Here is a 25,443-nt window from a genome sequence, read left to right as displayed (position 1 = left end):
AAAAAAAATACTGAATGACTTTTGAGACACACTATATATCTAGCCGATCCTTATTCTCGCATCTAGCCCTATCCAATGATTAATTAAAAACAGTTAATTATATTTATATCATAAATCAGTGTGATCATTCAAAGATTTCCTGCCAATATAAGAAGTTAAAAGGTACAAGAGTGGGGCCTACATTTGATCTTACCATTACTTTATTTATTTGCTAAGATTCAACTCAATCATTTAGCTTATTTTTTAATTATCATTTTGAATAAGCTTAATAAATATACAATCGAAAAAGTAAGCGTTTTTTTTGCCATCAGATCTAGCAGTCTTGGAATACTATTTCATATGTGTGAATTTCTTTGAAACGTATGACCTAGTGTCGGCCAATATTATCTCGTTTCCATGGATGCATCCTCGACCTTTATGTTTAAGTATTGGTAATGGGAAGATTTCACCCACTCAATTGCATCAAAGGAAACTGTAGAAAATATCTTCTCATTACGCTTTTATTTCAATGACTTTCTTCTGACCAACTTCAAGAAAATAATTTCGTTGAACGTTTTTATTTTTAACAGAATATACTAGAAATAAAATTATTTTAAATGAATTTGTTCATCTTAGATTGATCCACTCATGACATACATTTATAACGAATTTTATTCCTACAAAATGGTCGCATATTTGGACATAAAAATGTTTTGACGAATAAGTCATACAATGAAAATGATACTGTATAAGGTGAAATAGTTTTTATGTAGAATTAGTTTTTATGTAAAATTTTACATATCATTTTATTTTAAGTGGAATTCAATAGTTCATAATGTGTACAGTTCACCTATATATGCATACAAAATACAATGTTATCTTTATTTCCTGTTTTAATACGAATCCAATAACTCTATTTACTTCCATTCGCATTTAAATGCAATATATATCACAATATACACTTAATTGTAAACAATTTGACGTCATTGCTACCTTTGGCGAGGCCATTAACTTGGTCAAATCAAGTGAATAGTCATAATATTTATTTACCAACAACTTCACCATTCGTCGAACTCATGAATATGCCTACTTCCCGCAATTTTCAGCGCCATCTGTGAGATAAATAATCAGTTAGGCCTGATTTTTATCTCCGCCACACGTGCTAACGCTGAACGTTGCGGAGTCGCGATATAAGCAGGGCCCGATATAAAATCCTTGCATTCGACTATCGACTGCTATAAAACCGTAATGCCCGTTATAGCTCGCAAATAAGCCCGGTATTGATACAATGAGATAAGCTGAAAGAAAAGACAATTTTCTGTATCAACTTATACTAATATTTATCACGGCTGGAGTATCTCACGAATTCAAAAGTTTTCCTTGTTGAAAATTAATATTCATAATGGAAAAGGTTGTAATATCACTTGGAGGAACTAAGCGTTAGTCGGTGGTCGTGAATCAAGTGACAATTTTGTTTCCGTTATCCGGAATTCATAGTTCCCGTGACTGATAATTGAATTGCTTCTGGAGTGTTGTCTGTGATACGTTTATAAAATGGATTCAAAAACGAATATTTTCATTGACGAAGAAAAGGAAAACACAAACAAACAATGGCCACAGTGGTTGGCTGTTTTATCAGGTACTTAATTCATACAAATATACTTTTTTATATATCTTATCAATTTTAAGTACTTGAAATTTTGATAATGATCCTTATTTTATAAATGAGAGTTTTTCTTTTATTTTCAAGTAGATTACAACAAAATAATATTTTATGATTGAAATGTGTTTATTTGATAAAAAATTAAAATAAAACAAAAATCCAATGTCAATTTTGATATTATTTTTATGGTAAACTCTCATTATCACCCATTTATTTTAATTAAACCCAATTTTTATAAAAACACAAAAGCAAATACATCAATCTAATTTGAGCATTTTGATACTTATTTCAATCCAAATTGTCATCAACTGTATATCCTTAATATTTAAATCAGTTTTCTAGCCCAATTTGAGAAAACCACATAAAAATATTTTTCAACCATATGAAACATTTTGAATTCTTTTTCATTATTACAAATATATAGTCAAAAACATGTAATGTCGTCCTAATTTTTATACAACGATTTAAAGCATTTATTTTTAAATCGAAAGTTCAGTAAGCATAAAATAGAATTGTAATATTAATCCATGCGATCCATTTGTATAAAACTCATAACATTTTTTTTTAAATATATATAAAATACAAGAATGGATTTTTATTGAATTATTTCAACTAAGAAACGTTGGATCAAGATTTAACTTTAGATTTTTTTTTATGTTTTGAAACGGTTTCAAACGTTAATTAAAATATTTAACACTTATCAAATACGTAAAACTTTACGTCCATTAAAGTGTGTATCGTTTTTATCTTTATTGCTCCTAATATGTACATAAGAATTTAGAATTTGTCTACGAAAATTCATTTTACTATATTACCAAACAAAACATAGGTTACATAAAAATTGAGTCGACTTTGATAATTGATTCTTAATTTTTTTTGTTAATTTATATAAATAGAAAACCGTATAAGATACATTAAACAAACATCAAGTTTGCATCAGTTGTACTGATTATATTTTTTAACATCAATTTTTTAGAGGTCAAACATACTTTTTTTTTGTATAAAACGTATCAATACAGAAATGATTAAACGCGCGCTCTTTACTGAATGAAATTTCCACAATAACTGATTTCATTTTTAAAATTATTTAAACAGTTTTAGCGCAGAGATGCTGATGTCATTTAGTCCTTGGAAAATATACAAATAAAAACTTTAATTTATTACTTTTTCGCAGAAAAAAATTATCATTTAAGACATGTTGAGTTTTTTTTACAAGTAATTTGTGAATGGTGCTCGTTTTTTTATATAATTTTATGAAATATCATAGTTAAATAATCGACAAAGTCACACGGTAACACTACTTTTTAATGCTCCCTGTTTTAACTGTGTTTAATTTAAATGTGCCCTCGGTACTGGAAAACTCAGTAAAGGCACATTATTGTAATTTATAATCAGTTATTATGTGTACGATGAAATAAAATAAATAATTCAATTACTTCAGTGCATAAATAACTAAAAGTAATTAGTACGTTTGACCTCTGAGGTATTAACATATAAGTTACATGATGAATACTGTGAATGACTTACATGTTCAATACTAAGAATGAATCACCAATGAATCAATTCATTGAATCAAGTGTTTATCTCCGCAGACTTTGTATAATTTTGTGAATTAATGTACAAGTACACGTTTCTCGCAGCTGTATTGTGTACAAATTTGTCACACGTATACTTGACATGCAATCTAAAGGATCTTCCTGGAAATTGATAACAAAACTAACAAAAAAAAGTGAAATATTGTCAAACCAAACCTAGTTTTTTTTTTAAATTAAAAGTACCATACTTGAAGTAACATATTTAGTCAATTAAATATTTATCAAAGATGATATCTAATTTTACAATATATCATAAGATATAGGATTTTTTTTTCATTGTCAGATATTATTCGTCGTATATTAGTAATAAACGGTTCAATGAAGTTTTTTTTAATTACATGTAAAATTCTTTTATTAAAATATTTCATTGTCCTCTATTCATAATCCGATGGTGCATAGGCCACACATCGGAACTACGTTGTATTAACATGATCATAAGCATAAAGGCAAGGTGATTAAGTCATGATTCCTAGATTTAGAATTAGAATACGATGACAATATACAGATAAATTGAAGATCAAGAAGGATTATTTAACTTTTATACGGATAAGAGGAAGGAAGAGGAATGATAGAACGAATGTATAAGAGGGTATTTCACTACATATTTTTTAGTTAAAACTAGGTGGAGGTAAGATTCAGTGGGCAAGTTCCATTGTCTAATTACTGCTTTTAGGAAATATAATCTTTGACATTATAAATAAAACATAAGTAAATAAACGGAAATCATTCGGATTGTTTATAAGTTATAAATGATACTCCTTTATTTACATTTTTTAATTTCCGTATTGTCAAATAAGGAAAATCATTAAATGGATTCGGATGAAAAAACTTTTATAGTCAAAAAGATTTGCTTACTAACTAAGTCACCATAAAGCTGCTTTTGACATAAAAAATGTTAAGTATGTTTGAATGAGTTGCTATTTCTATCAACGGATGGCGCTGTCATTTCGGTCTCAAGAACTATTTAGATAGATAACTTGGTCATGACATATTTCACCTGTCACAGGCACATCATATAACAACACGGGCATGCACGTATTCAAATTTAACCTCGCATTTAAATTTCAAAATAATCGGTGAATAGCTTTAGGAGATTTGAGATTTTGAACAAACGTACAATTAAATTTTAATTTATATAGATTTTCTTTCGGCAGCTATTAAATAACGTTATTTTTCTATATCTGACAAAATTATTTGTGTCATTATAATTATTTTTATAATTCGAACATAGACAATACGGAAAATTTGTTCTAAGAACGTTTTAAATATCTCATCTAGTGTCTTTAAACATGTAAATAAAACGTCTACTTTATATTTACGATTTCCCTAAAGTACCCAGTAAAAATGTATCTTTATTTTCTGATATGACTTTTATAAATTGTTAATCGAAAATGTGATTTAAAATTTGGAATCCGAAGAGACCATTTAAAAAAAAGAGTCCTGTCAAATTGCTACCAAAATTCCATAAATACCTTTTAATCATACTCAATATTTGAATTTTTAAACCACACAAATATATATTATGAGCTTTTGCATTTTTTTTAAGGAATAAGATTTTCAAATAAACGCTTTCATTATTGTAACTTTCAGTACCGCAGTTATAAGAAATCCACTGTTTTGTACATGATTTATTGATTTGAAATATATGCACTTTGATAAAAGTGTATTTTTTTAAACGACAGTGCATTTGAATTTTTGAAACCTTAACATTTAAGTGATAACTTTACATACGTGTAACATTCACCAATTCCGCCCATTATTGACAACCACACTACTCAAATTCATGGAAGTTGTATAAAAATGAACCGATTTTGATACATTGTTCTTGAACCACTAAAACTTCACAAGAGACATCTATTGGTGAGATGAAAAGAAGCTTTTTATTGAGCAGAAACTCTTTTATTTGTATGTGAGGTCCGAATCCTGGATTATTATTTATTTAGCTTATTATATTATTTAGTTATATTATATTTTTCAAGAGAAGAAATATGGATGCGAAAGAGAGATATTTTAAATTCTAAGGAAGTTTCAGGCATTAAAACGTATAGTCTTATATATGTGGGTTATAAATACACGTCTGATGCTTTGTTTGCAAAAAAGACATCTCGCCGAGATCCCCAAACTGTGAGGTCACGTTTGGGGTCATTGAAAGGATTTAAAATTCAAAGAATTCGAAATAAACGAGTACCAGATCATTTGATAAGTAAAACGCTCAATTTAATGCATGGTTCGTTGCTATCTTCGAGTCAATCGTTTTGACATAACAATTAATCAATTTATTTGTTCGTATAAAAAAATATTTCTTATCTTTACTCACAACACAACTGACAAATTTTCACTCATCTCTTTTATAATAATTATGTGTATTTTTTTTTTCGTGAATATGTTTTTTTCTGCTTTATACAAAAATATAACACCAACTAACTAATCAGCCATTGCGCCGCTTCACTGCAGTGGTAGGCAAGAGAGAATACTTCACCTCTTCCACATGCATGCAACTCATTTTACATATCTGACGATTATTCCGACTCCTGACATGACCACTTTCAAGTATTTGAAAAACTTGATCATGCTAAGATTTTCTCGATCTTTCTCTCCTTCTATGTCCAACCGCATTCGCTACATATGTTTGTTTCACTATTTTTCTTCACTCATTCTCAAAAACGAAGATAAAAAACTATTTGTTTATTAAATATATTTATCCACTTCATATAAAAAAGTCCACCTTGTTTTTCTAAAACAGTCGTTACATTACAGAACATTTTTCAATGATGATAGACTTCGGCCGTTCAAATTCAGAACGAGACCGGCCGCGCGAGAGGTCACACGTGTTTCCGCGCACAGTAAAAAAAAATATTGCAATATGACGTTTTTAGAATTTAAAAATATTTTTACCTGTTTTTTTTATTCTTTACCTTTCAATGACTCTTTTCTTTTAAAAACCATTAATTTAATTCGAAGAAAACTTATTCTTTCTATACAAAAACGGTATTCGATACAAAAAATTCAAACCCGTCAAATGATACCTGGATTAAAAGAAAATTAAGTTGCGATTTATCGTAAATTGGGCCTTAAGAAGCCGTTGAGATTTTAAGGAGGAAATAATGACTATATTATAAACATCAGTATTCTTTCCACGTTCGTAAATTTTTAGACGTTCGTGAATTGAATATCGTTTTAAAGGGGATATTTAACGTACACATAGAGTATCTTCTAACGATACTTGCAATTTAAAAAAATGTTAACTACCTACTTTTTTTTAAATAAGAATATTTTCTTTATTTTGGGCGTAGTTTCTTTTTTTAAGGGATCTGACCTTTTAATGTAAAATCGATCAACCGCATTTGTATTGACGTCAAACCTTTTATGATGCCCAATCATGATGTTCAATCCCGATTACAATTTTCGATTAAGGGAAGGCACACAGGCAAAATGAACAAAAATATTTTATAAAAAACGAATGCGTAATATTGGTTTTGATTAGATTAGGTATGATTGGTTCCTAAATAATAAAAGAAAAAGTTTTCAACTCATTAACTACAAAATAAGCCTTAAGTGCCTTCTTGGATTTTGAAAGAAATATAGCAAATACACACACACACACACACACACACACACACACACACACACACATCGCTCACTCCTTTCAAGAACGTCATAAATAAAAAAACTTGATTTTTCAGGTGAACGTTTTTAAAGTTTAAAAATATAATGTATTGAAAATAAATATCAAGCCACTTATTGAACTTTTTACTATGCAACAGATATTTTTAGGTAAAACCTGGAGGTTTTTTCTCCATTTGAAAAATATTTAGTTTATTTTAAAAAAATAATTAAACAATACCTTTTCTGCAAAATGCAAAAACGACATTTTCTGCCCTGTAGCGGTTAAATATTAAGTTAAAAATATGCTTTTTTTGGTGGGATATATAACATTTTCAGGGCATTCCGAAAACATGCATAACTGAATATTGACGATTTTTGATTTATGGCGTTCTTGAAAGAGTGAGCGACATGTGCGTGTCGTCCTCTTGACGAGGGTAATTATCCTTGTAAATGGCAGCTCTAAAGAGTGCCTCGATGGTTCTGATCCCCATACAATCTCGTATATTCCGGAGCCAGGAGACCAGCGTTCCGCCCACACCTTATATTTTGCCATTAACGATCAGATGCAATAACTTGTAGGTACTTCTCTTCTCTAAGCACATGGCTTAGATAGGATATCTTCCTGACTTTGTTATTGTCAGATACTGTCTTCGTACTCCTGCTCTTAAGAGCACATTCACGTTGCTGACTATATTGGTCCATAGAATGCATAGCAGCATTCTATGATGTAGCTATATTTTGAATGCTTCTTACTGGTTCAAAGTGCTGATCTTGAGGGTCCACGATTCAACTCCGTATAGAACTGACCAAACATAATACCTAACTTTTCTTTGCCGATGTTTTATGTGTATAAATGTATTTATTTTAAATATTTTGATTAATCAACGTAGTTGTAAAACTCTTTCTCAAATTTCATTATTAGAAAAAATATAAGTTTTGACATTGAAAAGTGTTAATTATAAATTTTCTTCAGTATATTTGCAAATAAATGAAGTCACTTTAAACATTGTTGGTGGTGTTAAGTGTTGTGGTTAAAAGTTCGAAAAATCATAAAACATGGGATAAACCATTTACTCATCCCATGTACCGTCATCAGTATAACATTATCATTATCATTTTACTTGTGATTCTGTACCTGACGTGTTGTAATAAATATAAACGCACCCCGTTACGTTATGTTTAAAAAAATACCCAATTTTTTTTTGTAATGATCTGTTTTATTTTTCCACTTTCTCATTGCTTTCTTTCGTGAAAAAAACGACCACCTGCATAGTCCTGAGATAGATTCTTAGGGGGTTAAAATAAATTTCAGTGACTTGTCACTCTTATAACCTAAGACTGATATCTGAAGCGCAGGACTGGTCAACCTGCCTTCATATATTTAACAATTAATAAACACTGCGTCAACGCAATAGAATAACCAATGCTCCACTTGATGCAGATGATGAGGTAAAGAAGAAGAAGAAGAAAGAAAAAAGCCTGTTTTGCTCATGGTTTATTTACACGTGCAAATAATTGCATTTTACTATTTTTTAATGCTTATGAATATTAAGTGTAAAAATATAGTTTCACTTTCACATTTCATACACACGCGAAACTGAAACCAAAATTTGAGTTTTATAACAGCTATTTTTATGTCTATTTTAATTATTGTAATTTTTAATTTTTGTTGTATCACTTCGAGACATTGAACACTTTCAGACAATACCATAAAAGATTTAAGCAATTAGTATTTAGTTTCGTCACACACACGGTTTTTATTTGCTCGAATAAAATATTCGTGCGAATTAATTTCCCAACTTACGAACATGTGAAATTAAGTATGGTAATTAGAAATTACTCGAATCAACGTAAAATGTGTGTACATGTGTTGTAAACAGAAGTATTTTTATGACACAGCTGTAATAAATATCGAAAATGACTGATTTTTCTTAATTAACTTTTTCGAACAACGATTACGTTGCAAACATTTCCCAGGAAATTTTCATAATAATTCAATCACAATAGTAAAACAGTAAAATCAAATGCAATGGCATACTTATTAATCATATATAAACGCTCAAGACTCAGTTTGATTCCGGCCAATCGGAATATTAATTCAAGAAATATTGTTTTTTTTTAAATCTTATATATATATTTGTGTTTTTATTATTTAAAAAAAACTTTATTTTCGTACTATTTCTGTGAGCCCAACCAATTGTTAGAAATAGGTATCAAATTGTAGTAGAGTGGGTTCATACCGAGAAACTTTGACTCAAGTCTAGTGTCTGCGACACTTACGACGGGACCACAACCCGACACATATTTGTTTAGACAATTATAGAAGTTTTTCTAGTCTTTTTTTTTGTAACTTGCTTATTGATTCTCTATTTTATACTTGCATACATAATAAAAATGGAAGAAATATATATTTGCTGTTTTATTACATAAAACAAAGTATGTATAGGTGTTATTTATTCATAGCAAATTAAATATACACACAATCAAAAATATTGTCACATATTCCAACTATATGCCATGTGAGATTCTAATTTATATATTACTCGTGTATAATATAAATACGCCACTACACATAATTTGATAAACAAAGCAAACATATTGAAAAAATATATTAAGATATAGGAAGAAACGATAATACAAAAATAAAACAAAAAAATTGTACATAAATTTAGATGCGTTAAAACCTTTTTTTACAAACCTTGGTTTCAATACTTATGGGTTATTTATATATTTACATCTCAACATAGATGAAGAAGAATATAGAAGTCAATTTCTAAATGGTTGCTACTAAATAAAAAGCCAGTAATAACCTGCAGAGGTCTCTTCCTTTCGATATGATCCAATTATAATAATTTCTCTTGAATATCAATGATAAATAATTATTGAGAATTCTGAAATACTAAGCAATATTACTCTTGCAATAATTCGTCATGATATTGACATCATTTTACGGCTGAATATTTTACACATATTATGCAAATTTGCCGATTCGCTTCAAAACAAAATTATTGAATAAGTAACACGTAATTACCATAAAAATGTATATTTTATTTCAAACACAAGCATGACTAAATTTGACAGTTTCAAAACGTCATCAACAGCTGCGTTAGGTGTATCTAAACTAGTTTTGTACCTCGTCAGAAAATTCAAAAACTAAAAATCCGAAAAATGTAACTTTTATTTGAAGCATTTCAATTTTATATGAATTGTTTTTTCAACCTCATCAGAAGATTATAAACAACGAACTGAAAACAAACAAACTAAAAATGTTATTTCATTAATTTAGTCACAAATTACAATGCAATAATATCTATCCATATTTAATATAAGTTTAAGTTAGTAAATACCACTGTTTCTTAAAATCTTTTGTGACACGTGCTTCGATATATTCCGCATCATTTTTGTGTCATGATGCATCATGGCGGTTTTCAAAATTATGAGGAATACATATAACAATAGATTTTAAGAAGTATGAAGAAAAGTGGTATTCACCTCGTAAAACTTATATTAAAAATTAATACGTATTTCAACAAACTGAAAAATTTCTAAATGCAACTTTTATTCAAAACACAAGGATAACTTTAATTTGACGTTTTCAAAACATTATCAACATCATCTGTTAGGTGAATCTTAATTTGTTTTTGCCTCTTTTCAAAAGATTCAATAATTTAATAACTAAAATAACAAAAAAGACACGTAAACCTTACGTGACATGAAATATGCTTACAAATTACATATATCAGGGGCGTGCGGTGACTGTTATAAGATGAGATGTTCATGATAAAATTGCTTTAAAAAAACATGTGAATATTTCACGTTTGAGGTTTTAATGGCACGTAACAAAGTACATGTTAAAAATTCAACGGCAGTGTTAAGACTGAATCGACATACGAGTATGAGTTACATTGAAGTGTATCAAAGCAATATTATAATATTTGACGCGGGCGATATTAGATCACATGGAAGGAATGATGACAGAAAAAAATCGAAAATATTTTTGATAAGTGACACCTATCTGCTACACAGAAAAGCAAACACGACTAGAAATCAGATTTTTAAGGGTAAAAATAGCTTTCTTTGACAGTTACTTTTTTTTACAGTAATTTATGTTTATGGCATCAAATATTTCAAACTTTTAAAAATAGTGAGTCAGGAGTTGAAATAATTAACGGGTACAAATAAGGAGATACATGAATGTGGAAGAGGCGATGATTTTTAGTACAGACAGATTAGTGTGACGTTCTATTTCTTTTACCTACCGTTGAAGGAACTGACATGATGGTTTGTTAGTTAAGTGGATATTTTATTTATATGTGTATATAATATAATAAATATAATTAAAAAAGAAAGCTACTAACGCAACAGGGTTGGAGACTCAAAAAGCTGGATTAAAACAATCAATATCTTCTACAATCATTTTTTTAGTTAATTTTCATGTAAATTTTATTCGACGAATACCACTATTCTTAAAAACTGTGTATGATAATGCTGCGGAATGTATCGAAACACGTGTCGCGATTTAAGAAATAGTGATATTTAACAAGCGAAATTCAATTTAAAAATGGATTTACATATTATTACAAAGTGACTGTCGAATTGATTAATGAAATCAGTTCAATTTCATCGATGTTTAAAGTAACTATGATACACTGCAATTGGATATGAATATCACGAATATGTAATTACCAATCAAATTATAATGAAAATGATTGCGATGTGGAAACATGATACGGTGTTATGGTCTCCGATTTGTAATATCTAAAACGCCTTTTTTTGCATCATAAAAAAATTACGAAAACAAAAATGAAAAATGATATAGAATTTGCTATATATATGTATATAAAATATAACATTACATATTGGACCCAGTTTTGTAGGTTTTGTATATATATTTATATATATATATATATATATATATATATATATATATATATATATATATATTATTTTGATATCTCATCAAAGATGAAGAAGAATATGGAAGTCTGGGCATTTACGGGGCTTACGACCGTCATAGGCTGGTTTGAGTGATCACTTTACACACGTGTAACATTCACCAATTCTACCCATTATGGACAACCACACTACTCAAATTCTTGGAAGTTCTATATATATATGAACCAATTTAGAAACCTTGTTCATGAATCACTAGAACTTCACTAGAGACATCTATTGGTGAGATGTAAAGAAGCTTTTTATTAAATGCCCAGACTTCCATATTCTTCTTCATCTTTGATGAGATATCAAAATAATATGAAAATAACTCCTGTAATTGGAGATAATCCAGATTTTGTGAACAAGTATTTGGACACACTCAAAATGTTGTATATATATATATATATATATATATATATATATATATATATATATATATATATATATATATATATATATATATATATATATATATATATAAATATATATATGTATATATATATATAAATATATATATTTACTACTACTACTACTACTACCATCACGCCGTTTCCCCGCAGGGGTAGGCAGAGAGGATGGAACGCCACACTCTGTCCTGACATACACTCCTAGCCTCCTTCACATCCATACATCTAGTCATACATGCCCTCCGATTACGCAGACTTTTGACACCGCCAGATTTTAGGTTCTGATTGATCTGATCGTGCCAAGTCTTTTTCGGTCGTCCACGTTCTGTTTTCCCTCTCACATTCGCCACATATATTTTCTTAGTCATTCTCTCGCTATCCATTCGCTCCACATGTCCATACCACCGCAAAGATCTCTTTCTAATCTTTTCAATTATTCCTCGTTCAGCCTTACATTCCTTTCTTATATCGTCGTTTTTAATTCTGTCATACAATGATTTTCCACACATTCGTCTGAGGGAGCGCATTTCAACAGCATTCACTCTGCTTTCATCATATATATATATTATATATATATATATATATATATATATATATATATATATATATATATATATATATATATATATATATATATATATATATATATATATATATATATATATATATATATATATATATATATATATATATTTATATATACATACATATATACATATATATATATATATATATATATATATATATACATATATATGTAACAAACAAGTAAAATGCATAAAAATCCTCCAGTACAGCACTATGATATCTGCTTCGCCCACAACGAAGGGTTGATGGTCCCAAAAGTGAACAATAAATATTGAAATAGAACACTTAATACTAAGTTTTTATTTTATTTTATTTGTTACTGGCGTAGGTAAGACGGCAACTAAAAATACAAGCAAAGGCAAAATAAAAGAAAAAAATAGTTTTGTAAAAATAGTGAAATTGGTGTTTTTATAGTGTAAAAATATTTTAAAAAAATACTAAAAAAAGGATTATAAAAAGAACTCTACCGACAAGTAACTAAAATGGGTATTTCTCCACAAAAATCTATGAACATAAATGTATTTATAAATATACGAGTATACATTAATACGAGTTTAACAAAAAAAATACAAATAAAACACTCATAAGGTAGTAATATAAATAAATAAATGATTTAGCGCTCAAATTGTATCTAATAATGAATTAAATCTGAAAGATAAATTAAATATCAGAAATACCAGAAGGTCGTTTTGTCAATCGAAGCATCAAAGTACATTTATTTCATAACAATTATTGATTGTGTAGGTAGATTTGTCCTAGATTTTGACCCACTCAAGAGATAACCGTTTTTATGTCAAATATTTGCCTTGGCCTTAAGATATTACCGATATTATCCTTCAATCTACACTTCCTACTTCGTTTATTTCAAATCTACTTCCCTAATCACAATGATAATTTATTTGATTGAATCGAAATGAATAAAACGCTTGACACAAATCGTTGTCAGTTTATACAGTTGTAAAAATGTAAAGTAAATATATTACTTACTTATTTTTTACAAAAATGTTAATAATATTTGTATATAACCACGTTTCGAAACCGGTAGACATACAAATCTCGGGGAGTGGTTATACACCAATATTATAAACATTAAAAAAAAATTACTTACCACAAAGTAAATGCTTTCAATATTAATAAATATTTTTATTTATTCAAATAATTATCAGGTAAAAATAAGTCTTTATTAAAATTTTAAAAAATGTAACATATTCGTTTGTTAAACATCTTTAAACTTCTGAGTAAAATATGATGTGAAAAAGATTTTTTCATAAAAAATTGATCAACATTTTGAGTGTATCCAAATAATTGTTCACGAATCTGGATTATCTCCAGTTAAAGGGGTTATTATTCATATTATTTTTTGACATTTCAACATAGATGAAGAAGAATATGGAAGTCTGGGCAAATGTCCAGACTTACGACCAAAAAATACGGGGCTTACGACCGTCATAGGCTGGTTTAAGTGACCACTTTACACACTTGTTAAATTCACAAATTCTACCCACAATTGAATATCACACTTCTCAAATTCTTACTTCTATATGGTTCAATTTCGAAACATATTGATTGAATCACTCAAATTTAACTAGAGGCATCTATTAGTGAGATGAAAGAAGTTTTTTATTGAATAGAAACTTTTTCATTTGCATGCGAGTCCTCGATTTTTATTATTTTTAAACACTTAAACTAGCCTATGACGGTCGTAAGCCCCGTTAATGTCCTGACTTCCATATTCTTCTTCATCTATATTGAGAGGTTAAAAAAAATATATGATCAAATTAAAAATAAAAAGTACTTATAATAAAAAATAGTTTCAACTGCTCATCTGATTACTCTGGTTAGGATTTTTTATGAATTTCAAAACGTTATTTTCGGCTCAATGATTTTTTAGTCCTTTTAACAATTGAATAAAAAAATCACAACGTATTTTCTGATCACCCAGTACTTATTTAATATGGTACCATTATTTAATATACAATTGTTCATGTGTAATATAAATATTAATCTTGTTTAACTAAGTTTAGCAAAGAACGATATCACAATGTAAATAGAATTAAGACGATGACTTTTGTACTTATATTTTAACATTGTTGATAAAAGTACTTAAATTATATGCGAACACTTAGTGCTATGAATATTTACTCAAGGAAACTACAATTCGAATATCTGTATAAATGAATAAATAAATTTGAAACCAAACTCGTTTTTATGAATATTTTATAATCTAAGTTAAAAGTACGTACTTAAATCCTGAAAAGTTGTAAAATATGCATATTATTGAAAAAACATGTTTTCTCTCTTTAAAAATGCCTTTAGCGTTTAGTTTCCTTAAAGTATGTAAACGAAAAACGACTTCGTATAGTAGGTATTATTAGGCACATTCTTGAAATAAGTTAAACGATTATTAATATTACGAAAAAAACAAGGTTTTAGCAAACGTAGTCATTAAAAGTTATGTATGGCAGGTGTCATTTTCATATCATAAAATATTTTTTATTAATAATACCACTAATACTTTTTCTTATGCGGACACAAAAAAAAATACAAAGGAAATCAGTAGATATTGAACTATTTTAAACGTTAATTAACATTTTGACTAGAACACAGATTACGTGGTAAACAGTACCATTTACTAGATTTATATTATCCACTGACACTTCGTGATGGAATTGCATTTTTAATATATTATTAGATTAAAACCAAGATTTTTAGCTTTTCCACTTTATTTTTATTTGACCAGCGACCGGGTTTCGTCGTTACCGACATCATCAGACTGGTGGGAGGCTATAAAAATTGTTATGTTATATATAAAACAAGGTAGGAGTTGATAACCATGATTTGATATAACTCCTGCCTTGTTTTATATATAACATAAAAAATTGTATAGCCTCCCACCAGTCTGATGATGTCGGTAACGACGAAACCCGGTCGCTGGTCAAATAAAAATAAAGTGGAAAAGCTAAAAATCTTGGTTTTAATCTAATAATATAGTACCATTTACCATTAATGACAAATACAGTACACAAAATTAACAAATTTTCAAAAGGGTTGGGTAGTCTTATAACTAGTATGTGAATATAATAAAATAACAACTACTCGTATGTAGTTTTTTCCACATGAATTTAATTTGACCAGCAACCAGATTTGGTCGTAATAGACATTATCAGACTGGTATTTGAATTTCAATATTACGTTTAACTTTATGACATAAAATATTTAACGAATACATTAACTTTTTATTTTTCAGTGCCTTAATATTCTATAATAATTCGTTAAATAGGATATTACCTTTATTTTAAGATTTATAGGATGTTTTATTTTTAAATAAAGCTACTCGAAAACATAAAAAATCTGCCTTTCATACGAGTATGTATGCGATATTAAGTTTTTTTCTTTGTGTATAAAATATGTTAGACTCTTAAAAAAAACTCGTAAAAATATTTATGGTACAAATATCCTAATACTGGTTTCTCTTTTGTTCACAGCATCACTAAGTATTTTCATCGCCGGAATCTGCTTTGCCTGGTCCTCTCCCTCACTGGCGATTCTTCAGTCGGAAAACAGTCCGTTCTCAGTAAATAACGACCAGGCTTCGTGGATTGCTGCATTTCTACCTATCGGATGTGCAGTTGGACCTATTTTCGGCGCTTACCTATCCAGATATCTCGGTCCTAAGCAGACGACAATTATATCAGCCTTTCCTTATCTCGCGGGATTTGTTTTAATAATCTTCGCAAACGCACCGATATGGCTTTATTTGTCGAGATTTCTATCAGGGTTTGCTGTAGGCTTCGGCCAGACAGCGACACCAATATACGTAGCAGAGATAGCAGAAAATAGGAACAGAGGTGCACTTTTATCGTTTTTTACATTTTCCATGGGAATCGGTGCCCTATTTATATCCTTTCTCGGACCTTATCTTAGCATCCAAGTAATGGCTGAAATATCCTCGATATTTCCAGTTTTGCTTTTAGTGACCATGTTAATTATGCCGGATTCGCCATACTTTCTCGTCAGAATCAACAAGGAAAAAGATGCAGAAAAGTCAATCAAATGGTTGAGAAGGCAAAAAAATGATGATATTATTCAAGAGGAGATGAACATTGTCAGAAAAAGCGTTGGTGAAAATTTGAGCTTAGTTGATAGCTTCAAGCAGCTTATTATAAAGCCAAATCCAAAGGCTTTGGCAATCGTTAACATATCCTTCATTGGACAAACCGTTTGCGGAGCCATAGTCGTGATGTTTTATCAAGAGCAAATCTATGAAATAGCTAAAATTCCCATTCCTGCGGCAGTCGCTGTAATGATATCGGCTGTAATCGGAAACACTGCTGGATTCTTATCGGTATTATTTGTAGACCGTTGGGGAAGGAAGCCTCTATTGTTGACTTCTGCTCTTGGATGTGCCCTGTCTACTGGAACAGTAGGAACCTATATTTATCTAGATCAAAATGGAATGCTTGCTGATATTCCCAATGTGAACTGGACTCCAGTGGTCGCGATGAACGCTCTCCAAATATTCTTTGCGTTTGGTTTGAGCCCAGTACCGAATACTCAGCTGGGTGAACTTTTTTCATCCAATGTCAAGGAAATTGCCTTTTGTCTCATATCTGTCATCACAGCCCTCGAAGGCTTCGTAATGACAAAGATGTTCCAAATAGTCCAAGACGCTTATGGTATTACAACAGTATTTTGGGGTCTTTCCATTCTTACATTTTTGACATTCTTTACGATGATTAAAATAACCCCAGAAACGAAATCTAAAAGCTTTATTGAGATTCAAAACATGATGTTATCTTGTAAAGAAGAACCAGTTGAGAACTTTAAGCCATACGATATAGCTACGAGATTTTAAATAAATTGAATAGCATTATTCACTAAAATATCTAGTCTGACAAAGAGGTACTCGGATATGTTTGTAAAATGTCCATTAAACATTCCATAGAAATAAAAAAAACCTAGACACTTGCGTATAAAGTAAGGTTTCAAAATAAACCAGGGTTTTGTTTTATTGACACGAACCTTTTGCCTTTTTCTAATTAAAACTATTTTAATGCATTCATTACAGTATAAATATTCTGTGATTGTTTTTATAAATAAGAATTAATATTTAACAAGTATGTTCGTGATATCTCCCTTTGAAAATCTATGTAAAACGAACATTTTATTTTTAAGTTATTAGCTTAAATTTTGATATAAGTTTATTAGTATACATTGAATTAGATTTTAACTTTTTTAAGATAATTTATTTAGATTTAAAAGATTTATTACATTTAATGATTTTTCAAAAGATCTTATGTATTGTAGAAAATATTAATATCAGTATTAAACAGTTAACTGGTTAATAATTCATCAATATGAAACTCAAATATATTTTTTACTTGATTTGAAAAATATTGTTTTAATAAAACTGCAAATTTACACTGTGTTTTATTTATTAATTAATACAATCATATTATTTTTTATACATGTAAACATTGCCGGACATTTATAAATACAATATGTTCATTTGCCACAGGGGTTCAGGTATTTGCTTATAAGGGATGTATAAGGGATGGGGGAGAATATTATATTGCAATTTATTAACGAGTTTATTTATTCAATTCAATTAGCAGTAAGTAGCTGGCATTTTTAGATCCGTGGCATCATACATGATAAAAATAGTGAAGGAAATTGGTACAGTAAAACAATCTAGGACGCAAAATGCTGGACCCTTTTCTAGTGGACCGAGAGGCCCGTTAACGACAGTCATCAATCCGGCATCTCCTGAAGAGTTTTACGTAGTTTTCTCTCAGCTTTGAGCAAATGCTGAGCCCACACTATTTTATCCTTCTTGTTCCCAACACAGATTAAAATAAAACAATGAACAAACAACTAAGCTTGTAGAAACAAAAATTCACTAATTGATCTTTAAACCTTGTACATAATAAATGCAACTTACATGTAAAAAAAATGTTGGATCCATGTGACTTGTGTGAATATAAAATAATTTAATTAGACATTCAGAGGCATAAAAAGGTTTTATCATTTTTACTTTTTCTATCAGACCCCATATTTTACCCCATATTATCACCCCATATTTTTCCAACATTTTTTTTACATATTTTTTTAAAAGTTTTATAACATAATTGTGGAATTGTTTAATCGGCTTTTTTTTATCGTAACTATTTTTTGTCAATGTAATGTAATGTTTATTATTGTTAATGTAACAATTGTTTTATATCTTTTTTTAGATGTAAGCTGTACAATTCCCAAATAAATCAAAATAAAATATGGATGATAATAATAATATAATAAAATATATTTATTTTACAGGGTGTCATAACTTGTGATAAAACATATATTATTTAAAACGAAAGGAGATGGCAGTTGAATCATTCAGATTCTTACGATCTTGCATTTGGCAGGCAGGTTTAAGTGATCACTTGCTATTTTGCCCATTTTTGAATATCCATATTGCATTAATTTGTGAAAGACGTATGTATGCAACGTTGTTGGATTCTGGTGACACAAATATGTTCGTTGTTATTCGATTGTCGGGTTGTGGTCTCGTGGTTAGTGTCACGTTCTCTTAAGTCAGAGTTTCTCGGTTCGAACCCACTCTACTACAATTTGATACATAATGAGTATAAAATGAGTATAAAATTGAAATATTTGTGAAAGCAATAAAAACATAAATATTTCTCTTTACTATAAAAAAAAAGATTTTGGAAGTGTGACTGACGGTGCGGTGGTCCTTTATTTCAGTTATTTTTGTAAAGTATATAGCTTATTCCGATTGAACATACATAGGTGAGATTGATTCCGGATTAGTTAATTTTTTCACCTTAAATAATAATAAAGAAATAGATGCTTTTATTTCACCAGTTATTTTTTTTATCAGACACTAAATTATCACCCTTGAAATGACATATCTATATTATAATTTATCTCACCTTGAGATGAAACATCTATCGTTTTATTATATTAATTCAATGTTTAAATAACATCGTAGACCAATCTTGCATCGAACATACCTAATCATATATATCATATAATATCATAAATGGTAATCATAGAATACACGTAACTTCCTCGAGTAAAACCAAAAAACCTAATAGTTAAAGGTGGACCGACAATATACAACGGAGTCCTGGTTCCAACCCTAATGTATGGTATAGGGTTATCAAAAGTTGAATGAAAGTGGACTGAATGCAATTGAAATGCGATCTCTCAGAAGAATGTGAGTAAAATGATTTATGATACATGTTCGAATAAAAAGATTTCTAGGCTGAGACAAGCATTATCGATAACATTTAGAAAATTTTATTTAGAAGGTGTGGGCATGTGAATCGAATTGGTGAGGAAAGAACGGTAAAACATATTTATGAGGTGAATATAGTAGGAAATAGATACAGAAGAAGACCGAATATACATGATCAAGAATTTAAAATTCTTAAAATTGGTCAGGAGTCGTAAAATTGGTCAGGAGTATCAATCGGAATGCCAATTATGGGTTTTATTGTTTACTTGAAAATCCTGCTAATAATACTTAAAAACAGCATTGTATTTTAAATTCAGCTATATTCATGGGACTTGCCTTCTGGCCCATATTGACCAATCAGAGATCGGGGATAGGTGAAAATTAAGATGACGTCATTATCGGTTTGTGTCTCGTGTTTTTTTTTTTAAAACTAAATATTTTCTAAAAAAAAGGGGAAAAATTCTCTATTTCAAAAATTTTTATCCAAAGATAGACTAATCTTTTAAACATTAATGTTACCCGGAGAATTTTTCATTTTTTGTAAAATCAACTCACATGGATCTGGCGGATTTAAAAAGTAGGCGACAAAAATAATGTATAAAGCAATTTATGATTGACGCAAGTATTTAAAAATATTGACACAGATTTTGCGTAGGGTATACCAGCAGATTCATTGTATCACCATCACGTTATCATTATGTTCATATTTTGATATGTTCTCATTTAATTTTTTATTGTGATTTATAAGTGTGTTAGAACTCAAGTATTACTCTTCAATATATAAAATAAATACACAAACTTTAAAACACAGATAGTTGGTGCAATAAAATAATGTTTTAATTTAAATACAATATATTTTGTGTTGTTACATGCAATGAAAGATCAAAATGAAAAATTGTTAAAGGATGATGAAAAAAATAGCTCGAATAAGCAGTGGCCACAATGGGTTGCAGTTTTTTCAGGTAAGATAAAAAATTACATTTAAAAATACATAAATTAAAATACTACTTATTGGATTTTTAATGATGTCACATCGCTCACTCCTTTCAACAACGTATATTTCAAAAAAAAATTGTTCAGGTGTTCGTTTTTAATGTTTAAGAATAAAATGAAATGTATTAAAAATAAATATCAAGCCACTTATGAAGTATATTTAAAAAAAAAACAATACCTTTCCTTCCAAATGCAAAAACAACAATCTCTGCCGGATAAATATTAAGCTTAAAATATGCCACTTTTGCTGGGATATAGTACATTTTCTGGGCATTCCAAAAACATTGATTAACTGAAAATTGACGATTTTTGATAAATGTCGTTGTTGAAAAGAGTGAGCGACATGTGCGTGTCGTAACAGGTACTCTTGACGTCGACTATTACGAGGGTAATTATCCTTGTATATGGCAGCTCTAAAGAGTACCTCGATAGTTCTGATCAAATGTCAAATGATTTTTAACATATTAGAGTCTGAATATCATTAATAAGATGAAAAGTAAACTTGAACTACAAACCCTAAATTTTTGTCAAAAAACTTACGAACTAACCATCATGCCGCTTCCCTGTAGGGGTAGGTAGAGAGAATAGAACGCCACACTACTCTGTCTTTGCAAACAATCTTCGACTCATCCAAATTCATGCATCTCCCTACACATACCCGCCGATTATTCCGAAACTTGAACTGACCACATTCAAGTATTTGACATACTTGATCATGCCATGCTTCTCTTGGTCTTTCTCTGCTTGTTACTTACCATATTTGATTCATAAATTTTACACGTTGATGCTTATTTTGGTTGTGGTGATGAAAATTTTGATATTTGAAAAATCTTGTTTAAAAACTGGTTAAATTATAAACCAAAATAAATTAAATATCATGTTTTCAAGCGTTTCTTAAGTACGTGAACATAATTCAAGATTTAGACCTCACATACAAATGGAAATAGTAGGTATCTTCTTAATAAAAGTTTTCCTTATCGAAACATAGATGGCTGTTGTGAACTCGCATATACCGAGTTACAAATTTGATCAATATATCTAGAAGTTTTCAAAATTTGAGAAGTGTGGTTGTCAATCAAAGGAAGTATAATTTGAATGTTACACGGGTGTAAAGTGATCGCTTTACTTACTTCACAGAATATGGAAGTCTGGAAAAGCCCAGACTTCCATATTCTTCTTCAACTATGTTGAGATGTCAAAAAATATAGAAAATTTTATTTATATTAAGCACTATCTTAACATTATAGTATCATCCTCTCTTGATTATTTAACAAATAAATAAATAATTAGGGCATGAATGAATATGATATTTATTAAATTTATTAGACTGGGTATGGTTGAAATTAAATTGAAATGAGATCACAAGTTCAAAAGTCATCTTTTAAAAGTATACATTAGCCTATCGCTCTAGTATCCTAGAACATAAACATACTTTTATTGATATATATATTTATATATTTATATATATATATATATATATATATATATATATATATATATATATATATATATATATATATATATATATATATTTATTATCATAAATAGTATACATTTATTTAAAGAACAATTATAAACAAATTAAAAATATTTTTTGCAGAGACCCCCCTTTGTGTTTTGTCGGTACAGTTCTTTTCGCACACATTTTTACTGTTTTTATCCATTTTAACCTAATTAATATACACACATAAAAGAGAGAGAGAATTTAGAACATAAACTATTTTAATTTGTCATATAATTAATTCTTGCTCATTTACCCATTCCTTCATTTTGCCTTTGTTCCATATTTTATTTTAACCTCTAACCTCAAAAACTTTAAACTTTAAACTGAAAAAAAAATACTTGAGAGGTTACCCATGTATTTTTTGTTCGCAGCTTCATTAAGCGTCTTCACTGGAGGAATTTGTTATGGATGGTCATCCCCGTCGTTGGCAATACTTCAGACCTATCATCGTCCTTTCTCGATAACCAACATCGAAGCTTCGTGGATTGCTGCATTCCTACCGATTGGTTGTGGTGTTGGATCGATTGTTAGTTCATATTTATGCAGATATCTTGGTCCCAAGCAAACAACGATCATGTCGGCCTTTCCTTATATCTGTGGATTTATGCTCATCAACTTCGCAAACGGCCCCGAATGGTTGTATTGCTCCAGGTTTATGTCAGGTTTTGCAATTTCCTTTGGATTAACAGCAACTCCAGTATACGTCGCTGAAATAGCTGAAAACAGAAACAGAGGAGCATTATCTTCATTTTACACTTTTGTTATGGGCATCGGTGCTTTATTGATTTATTTCATAGGTCCATATTTAACAATTAAATTAACAGCAAAGATATCTACAATATTTCCTGTTCTACTATTGGCAACACTTCCATTTATGCCAGAATCTCCATACTATCTCTTAAGATTAAATAAAGAAAGGGAAGCTGTTCAAGCAATAATGTGGTTACGCAGACAAAAGGATGAAATAGTCCTCATTCAGGAAATCAACATAATTAAGGAGAGTGCTAGTGGGAATATAAGCTTCTTCGAATCGTGCATGAAGCTTTTTAAGAAACCTAATCCCAAAGCTTTTGGAATTGTGAATATGTCTTTTATTGCAGAACATGCTTCCGGAGTTACAGTAGTGATGTTTTATATGGAACAAATTAACCAAAAAGCTAATGTTCCCATATCTGCGCCAGTTGCAGCTATGTTATGCGCAGTTATTGGAAATTCTGTAGGATTATTATCATTGACGTTAACAGATCGCTGGGGAAGGAAGCCAATGCTTCTTCTTTCTGCATTTGGATGTGGTATTTCTACAGGGATACTTGGTACATACATTTACTTAGATCAAAATTCATTGCTTTGGAGTTTTCCTGGTATAAAATGGACTCCCCTGGTGGTTTTGATAACTCTTCAAGTTTTTTTTGCTCTAGGTCTTGGCCCTATTCCCTCAACCCAACTAGCAGAAATGTTTTCAGCGGACATCAAAGAACTAGCGATTTGCATTTCATCTGTTATTGTCTCAGTAGAATTTTTCTTGGCAACTAAATTATTTCAAATAGTGCAGGATGCATTCGGAATAACTGTAGTATTTTGGGGGCTCTCAGGTCTCACATTCTTATCATTTTCAATCATACTTAAAATAACTCCAGAAACCAAATCAAAAAGCTTTAAAGAAATACAAAATATGCTTCTTTCTTCAGAATATTAAATTCGTGATTAAAATACAGATATATTTATGGGAAACGGTTTAGGATTATTAATTTAGAATATTATGTATGCTTATAATTTTTAAACAATGATCACTATTATATTATAAACATACAACAAATATGTATCATATTTTAAACTATAAATTTGTTAAATAATGTATCAATAATTGATTCGTACATGTCATTTTTATAAAAAAATATATAGGTTGTTAAAAAAATCTGTTGTTTTTTATTTTTATTTTGGTGAGTTTCATATTATGGATTGCTTGTTTTCATCCATTACATATTGCAATACACTTTATAACAAAAATACAAAGTTTTGCTACTTTCTTATCCCTTTATAGTGGATGGTATTTTTTTTCCACAGTTAATAAATATTATTATGTTGGTGTCGAATAAATTTACATTGAATTTATGGTATGAATTTTATATCAATTAAAACATTGATTATACACTAATAAATCAGCAACACAATTAAATATATTAAAGTTACATGCTGTATATACGGTACATATTTGAAATGGATGTAACATATCGCTCACTCCTTTCAAGAACGTCATAAATCAAAATACTTGATTTTTCAGGAGAACGTTTTTAAAGTTTAAAAATATAACACAATGTATTAAAAATAAATATCAAGCCACTTATTGAACTTTTTACTGTGCTACAGATCTTTTTAGGTAAAACCTGAAGGTTTTTCCTCCATTTGAAAAAAATTGTATATTAAAAAAAAAAAATTAAACAACACCTTTTCTTCCAAATGCAAAAACCACACTTTCTGCCCTGTAGCGGGTAAATATTAAGTTAAAAATATGCCTCTTTCGCTGGGATATAGTTCATCTTCTGGGCATTTCAAAAACATGTACAACTGAAAATTGTCGATTTTTGATTTATGACGTTCTTGAAAGGAGTGAGCGATATATAAATAACAATATATCTTAAAGAAAACGACGGCAAAAGTGTGCGACATCTATCGACTATTCTAACTAACTTTAATATAATTTAAATGTTTATTTTGGTTTGAATATTGGATTTTCACAATAAAAATATATTTTAAATACGATTTAATTATGAAATGAACGCTTTATATCAAAATATATTTTAAACTCTATTTAATATATGGGAATTAATTTATTACGAACTCGGCATTTTTAAACTGTTTGTCTTTTTTGGAAAATTAATTTTCAAAATTAATTTTCATATTTTTTAACGAATGAGGCAAGGTAATGTTAT

General features: G+C 29.3%; 2 protein-coding genes across 2 annotated transcripts; both read left to right on the top strand.

The window, feature by feature from the left end:
• The first annotated feature begins 1,108 nt into the window (after nucleotides 1–1,108).
• LOC148299795 (facilitated trehalose transporter Tret1-like) lies at nucleotides 1,109–18,194 on the top strand. Its single transcript, XM_088275667.1, has 2 exons — nucleotides 1,109–1,618; nucleotides 16,259–18,194. The coding sequence occupies exons 1-2, from the start codon at nucleotides 1,534–1,536 to the stop codon at nucleotides 17,626–17,628; spliced, it is 1,455 nt and encodes a 484-aa protein (XP_088131793.1). The 5' UTR covers nucleotides 1,109–1,533; the 3' UTR covers nucleotides 17,629–18,194.
• Nucleotides 18,195–20,717: 2,523 nt separating this feature from the next.
• Nucleotides 20,718–24,237, top strand: LOC148299794 (trehalose transporter 1-like protein). The gene is made up of 2 exons (XM_088275669.1): nucleotides 20,718–20,978; nucleotides 22,885–24,237. The coding sequence occupies exons 1-2, from the start codon at nucleotides 20,891–20,893 to the stop codon at nucleotides 24,207–24,209; spliced, it is 1,413 nt and encodes a 470-aa protein (XP_088131795.1). The 5' UTR covers nucleotides 20,718–20,890; the 3' UTR covers nucleotides 24,210–24,237.
• Nucleotides 24,238–25,443: the final 1,206 nt, after the last annotated feature.

This window comes from Brachycentrus maculatus, unplaced genomic scaffold (genome assembly GCF_059751285.1).
Source record: "Brachycentrus maculatus isolate JH-2025_06_01 unplaced genomic scaffold, ASM5975128v1 h1tg000941l, whole genome shotgun sequence".
In the NCBI taxonomy this organism is placed as follows: Eukaryota; Metazoa; Arthropoda; class Insecta; order Trichoptera; family Brachycentridae; genus Brachycentrus; species Brachycentrus maculatus.
The sequence above is the reverse complement of the archived record's forward strand: the minus strand, read 5'-3'. Positions and strand labels throughout refer to the sequence as shown.

What these genes read in the sequence shown, in the direction of transcription:
- LOC148299795 (XM_088275667.1), top strand. Translation starts at nt 1,534, where the DNA reads ATGGATTCAAAAACGAATATTTTCATTGACGAAGAAAAGGAAAACACA. An exon ending in GTGGTTGGCTGTTTTATCAG is followed by an intron (nt 1,619 to 16,258) that starts GTACTTAATTCA and finishes TTTTGTTCACAG; the next exon opens with CATCACTAAGTATTTTCATC.
- LOC148299794 (XM_088275669.1), top strand. Translation starts at nt 20,891, where the DNA reads ATGAAAGATCAAAATGAAAAATTGTTAAAGGATGATGAAAAAAATAGC. An exon ending in ATGGGTTGCAGTTTTTTCAG is followed by an intron (nt 20,979 to 22,884) that starts GTAAGATAAAAA and finishes TTTTGTTCGCAG; the next exon opens with CTTCATTAAGCGTCTTCACT.